The sequence below is a fragment of the Sinocyclocheilus grahami genome, unplaced genomic scaffold (genome assembly GCF_001515645.1).
Source record: "Sinocyclocheilus grahami isolate Dianchi unplaced genomic scaffold, SAMN03320097.WGS_v1.1 scaffold46.1, whole genome shotgun sequence".
Taxonomy (NCBI): domain Eukaryota; kingdom Metazoa; phylum Chordata; class Actinopteri; order Cypriniformes; family Cyprinidae; genus Sinocyclocheilus; species Sinocyclocheilus grahami.
The window spans coordinates 1,966,473-1,972,519 of record NW_015505225.1 but is presented as its reverse complement, the minus strand read 5'-3'; the positions used below and the strand labels follow the sequence as shown (position 1 = coordinate 1,972,519).

The window sequence follows — 6,047 nt, the reverse complement described above, 5'->3', positions numbered from 1 at the left end:
TAGTATGTGTAAACAATGGAGATGGCACTAGAATAAATGTGGTAAATGGGAAGGAAACGGCAGTTGATATTACAGTTGTATCGGAAGCTTTAGCAGGATTATGTTGGTGGGAAGTTAAGAAAGATAGTACATTAAGAAGTTATCATTATCCAATTTTTATAGAAATAGGTATAAGAAATGAAATAAATGAGTCAAGTGGGTCAGAAAGATGGGTATTTAGTAAAGCAGATTGGGTGAAATTCAGGGAGATAAGTGATGAAATGATGGGAGTAATTAATAGTGATGAGGAAATAGAGGAATTAAATCGAATAGTTTGTGGAGTTATAATAGAAGCAGCAAAACAATCAATTCCAAGAAGTTTAGGGAATAGGAGAAAGAAGATAGTCCCATGGTGGATGGAAGAATGTGGGAAAGTAATAAAAGAAAGGAACAAAGTTTTTAAAATACTTAAAAGAACACACAATTTTGAAGATTTAATCAAGTTTAAAAAGATGCGGGCAAAGGTAAGAAGAACTATTAAAACAGCAAAGAGGGAATATTGGAGATCATTTTGTGAGTCAGTGGGAAGAGAAACAGATATTTATAAAGTATGGGGCATGATAAGGAAAATGAATGGAATTAGGAGAGAGTTTAGATATCCTACATTAATAAATAATGAAGGCACAGCTGTGACAGAGAAGGAGAAAGCGGAAATGATCATAAAAACATTTGTCAAAATCCATAGTTCGGATAATGTTAACGAAGAAGGGAGGAAAGGACGAGAGGGAACAGTTTTAAGATATAGAGAATTAATTATGGAAGATGAAGAGGTAGATGATATACTTAATTTGCCATTAACAATAGGAGAATTAAATAGTGCATTAAGAAGTACTAGGTTATCAGCGCCAGATGTACTATGGACCCTACAGTATGTTTGGAACATGAAATACGAAGAGCTCAGGCTAATAGAGAAAGTGTAGTGGCAGTATTCTTTGACATCGAGAAAGCTTATGATATGATGTGGAAAGAAGGGTTAATAATTAAATTGAGAAAAGCAGGAGTTAAAGGAAAAACGATAAGGTTTTCTATTTGGAAGATCTATTCAAGTAAAGATTGGGAAATAATTTTCAGAGATAATAAAGTTAGAGAATGGAACACCACACGGGAGTATAATTAGTTCTATTATGGTTAATGGTGTGTTTTTAAGTGTTGAAAAGGGAATAGGAATTTCTCTTTATGCAGATGATGGTGCAATCTGGAAACGAGGGAGGAATTTAGAGTTTGTTGTAAGGAAAGTGCAAGAAGCAATAACAGAAGTAGAAAGGTGGTCATATAAGTGGGGTTTTAGATTCTCTGTTGAAAAAACAAAAAAATTATTATTTTCAAAATGTAGGATTAGTAATAGTAGGATAGTAGGATAGTAAAGAGGTCAAATTGAAATTATATGGTCAAGATATAGAAAGAGTATCATGTTTTAAATTTTTTGGGTATATGGTTTGATGAAAAACTCACATTTAAAATACACATAAAAAAATAGTTGATAAATGTAAAAGAGTAATGAATGTTATGAGATGTTTAGTGGGGAAAGAATGGGGGGCTGAGAGGATGGCTCTAAGAAGTATATATACAGGATTGATACGATCTGTATTTGATTATGGGAGTATAGTGTATCAATCGGCTGCTAATAGTGTGTTAAAAGAGGTGGACAAAATCCAGTACAAGGCATTAAGATTATGTACGCCTTGCAGATTTAAATGGGAGAAATGCCTTTAGATCTTAGAAGAATTGAACTGTCACTAAGACATTGGGTCAATATATTAGGACATAGTCAAGAACACCCAGCTAGGGTAGTTCTAAAACCTTTCTGGGAAAAAGGAAAGAAAGAAATCAAACGTTTTGGATGGGAAATGCCTAGATTGGTAAAAGAAATGGAAATTGGTGAAACTCCAATAAGCCCTACAGTTCCGTGGTCAACAATCCCTCTGTGGTTAATATCTCAACCTACGGTAGATGTGACATTGTTAAGTGAGGAAAATAAGGATAAGTTCAAATCAAACGTTCAAATAGCACATAAGTACATTCATGAAAATTATTATGGTTATGTTCAAATATATTCTGATGCATCAAAAAATATGGAAGACAAAGTAGGTGTGGCATTTAGTATCCCAGAATTGAATGTGAAAGTCAGTAAAAGAATCACAGATAATTTGTCAGTTTACACTGGTGAAATGATTGCAGTTTTACTGGCATTGCAATGGGTGGAGGATCATAAGCCAATGCGGACACTCATATGTTCTGATTCAAGTTCATCTTTAATTACAATTAAAACATGTCATTCAGAGAGCAGAGCAGATATAATGATTGAGATTCTTCAAACAATATATAGGATCCAGATGATGGGGATTTCTGTAGCTTTCTGTTGGGTACCAGCGCATGTGGGAGTAAAAGGAAATGAGTTAGCAGACGAATATGCAAAGGAAGCAACAAAGAAAGTAGACATAGATATGCAGATAAAATATGGTAAGAGTGAAACGAAGTGTGTAATCAAGTGAAGAATAGATGGAAGAAATATTGGGAAGAAGAAAGAACAGGGAGATGGTTTTATAGCATTCAAAGAATTGTTGGTAAGTACAGAGTAACAGGAAGAAATAGACATGAGGAAACTATAATCTCAAGGCTTAGATTTGGCCATACTGCTCTTAATAGCAGTTTAAAGAGAATGGGGAGACATGAAACTGGAACGCGTGAATATTGCAATATGGAGGAAAATGTAGAGCATGTTATAATGAAGTGTCCAAGATACGGAAAGGAAAGAAAGATACTGATTGATGTCCTCAAGGAAAATAAAGAAAAACTTAATTTGATGAACATTTTGGGGAATAAATCAGGGGATAAAAACTTTCCATTTTTAATGCGTTATTTAAAGGACACGGGATTATATAATAGAATTTAGTGAAGAGTACGATCCTGATCCACACTCCTAATCAGTAGGTGGCGGTAATGCACCTAAAAGTTGTATGCCATCCGCCATTAAACACCAAGAAGAAGAAGAAGAAGAAGAAGACCCAAGTGTTTACATTTTCAGTTGTGTGCTAAATTCAACATAAAACCTTAGTTTTTATTTACTCCTTTTAACGATGAGGCTTCATCCGCCTAACCGTTGAGTTTCCTTCATCAAAAAGCTGTAACGTTAATAATATCAACTGCATTCAAAACGATCGCAGAGAAGAGGAAGGTTTTACGCTTTTCCTGATCACATCCTCATCTACAGCATGGATCGCCTGGCGTCTTTTGGAAGTAAGTAACGTTACATCGTTTAGCAAATCACTGATCGGCTGTTCTTTCGAGGGCAGGTAACTACCTAAATGAGAAAAAGAAACGGCTCTGGCATTAGTTACAGACTTTTACCATAGTAACTGGGCGCTAACAAAAATTACTCTTGTTCTACCGTAGGTAACTAACGTTACCATACATTTTTACCGTAATTTACAGAAGACACTCACTAAAATGTCATTGTGTAACATTCATGTTACAAAAATCTTGTCAGTCATATTTAGAAGAAGAATCATTACCTTTATCATTATCTTTACCAATCTTTGCCACTCTCCTTCAAACCACTGCGTTTTAACGTTACCCATTTGTCAACAAGACAATCATTTTAATGATTTCAAAATATTATACAATTTAGAATGACCACTTTTTCTTTTTTGTTTTTAATAAGCACATGTATGAATAAGTGTGTTGTTTAATTTTTACGTAAATATATCTGTTACACTAAATGACGAAGAAACAGTATTCTACCCATATTTTGACATTTTGTTTTCACAGAAGTTATTAGAAACATTAAAGTAGGCATTTTACTTGCATTTAGTATGCTTTTTATGTATGTAAAATCACTGTTGTAAATTTATTTTGATGCAAACACCAAAATAGGTTGTCTCGTCGACCCATATATCAAATTACCAAAGTATCTGATACCATCATTGTCCTATGGTGCCACCCCAGTATTTGCAGAACTTGGAATATTGCAGTATTAAAATAAAAAATTTACATTTTTATTCAATGTGATAGTAGTGATACATAAAAGTTTAAATGTTTATTTTATATATATATATATATAGTAAAAAAAAGTTAATTTTATTTTTACAACTTTTAACTGTCAGAATAATATGCTTATATTTCTAATTAATTATGTTTTTCATTAATGTTGTTGTTCAATAACAACTTTACAGTTATAATGTAACTCTAAATTTATTAGGGATGCTCCGATCCGCCTTTTTCGCCTCCGATACCGATTTCTGATACCTAGGGTTCGGTATTGGCCGATACCGATACCAGTGAAGTTTTTTCCCCTCATTTAAATAAATGTAGAATTTATATATCTCTGTGTGTGGAAATTATAATCATTCTTTTACAATCTACTAGATACAGACTACTTCATTATAAAGAAAATAAAATAAACAATAAATCTGATAAAAAATCTGAAAAAATATAGGCCTATGTATATTTATAATCTATGACAAAAATGTATCATAAACTAGGTTAGTGGATAATTCAGCAGCAAAAGTTATTCTAGAAAAATCAGTGCACAATCATTTTAGGAATCCAAACATTTAGTGAAAAACAATATTTTGTGGGGAACAAATAAAAGTGTTGCACTCAAATATGGTAAAATGTTACACATTGCTATTTGTATTATAAAATCCATTCATTAAAAACATTCATATATATATATGTTTAAGTATATACTATAAAATTAAAGAAAGGCTCAATAACTGTTACACAGATATAATAAACTACGCATCAATTTCTCTTCACTTTAAAAACTGCAAAGCACAAAGTGAAGAGAAATTGATGCGTAGTGTATTATATCATGTTTTTGTTATTATTTACGGAACTTTAAAAAAAAAAGTATTTGGATAAAATTGTGTATTTTTTTTTGTGCCCCGTAACTTGTATCCTGTCCAATATTGTGCCCGTAAATGACACTTATAAATGACATTTATTTTGATCTACTTTCTTGTAGACATCAGATTTTCCCATGTTAGAGCCTGGTTGGACTGCGCAGGAGGAGATGGCTCTGTTAGAGGCCGTCATGGACTGTGGTTTTGGAAACTGGTCAGTGTATTTCTTTACATCATATCTGCAACTCTACTTCTGCTGGTCTCAAAAGCATTTTATATCAGAGCAGAATGCCTTAAGTTCATAATCTCATGGCATTAAATGTTGCATGCATTGTTAAAGAGATAGTTCACCCAAAAATGAAAATTCTGTCATTAATTACTCACCATCATGTCGTTCTAAACCCGTAAGACCTTCATTCATCTTCGGAACACAAATTAAGATATTTTTGATGCATTCTGAGAGCTCTCTGACCCTCCCATAGACAGCAATGTAATTACCACGATCAATGTCCAGAAACGTAGAAAGGAGATCGGTAAAATAATCCATGTGACATCAGGGGTTCAACCGTAATTTTACGAAGCTACGAGAATACCTTTTATATGCAAAGAAAACAGAAATAACGACTTTATTCAACAATTCGTCTCCTCCATGTCACCCTAGCACCATTTTGGAGAGTATGCACTGAACGTAAACAGCGTATGCAGTTCTGTGTTAGCTGCACCACGTGGATATGTTTTCTACGTTGTTTGAGCGTTGATCTAAACGAAAACAATGTATCCACATGGCACAGCTGACACAGAACAGCATACGTTGTTTATGTATGTGATACTCCAAAATGTCACTATAGGGTGATGCGGAGGAGACGAATTGTTGAATAAAGTCGTTTTCTTTGTGGTGAAACACATTTTATTACACCAAATAATGTTATTTTTAGCAACATCATATGACCCCTTCAAGTGAAAAACACAGCGTGAGGGGAAGCCTCGGCTTAGGGTGCGCTGAGGCCGGGATAGAGTGAGCTCAGGCGGGCTGGACTCCGCTTCGTCCACAGTGAAAGTTGATGTATTCCCTCATCGACCAGCACAGATCAGCTCTAGGCATGACGAAGCGGATATCGTCATCTTTTGGAAGACCAAACAAAGTAGTTTCGCTTTCACAACGAA

General features: G+C 34.1%; 1 protein-coding gene across 1 annotated transcript in view; it reads left to right on the top strand.

Annotated features, from left to right (window-relative positions):
* Positions 1 to 491: 491 nt before the first annotated feature.
* The window catches only part of LOC107582646 (transcriptional adapter 2-alpha-like), a 21,508-nt gene continuing 15,952 nt past the window's right edge, over positions 492 to 6,047 (top strand). The window contains exons 1-2 of the mRNA XM_016268559.1: positions 492 to 503; positions 5,006 to 5,097. Coding sequence (XP_016124045.1) covers positions 492 to 503; positions 5,006 to 5,097 — 104 coding nt within the window. The remainder of the gene's footprint in view (positions 504 to 5,005; positions 5,098 to 6,047) is intronic.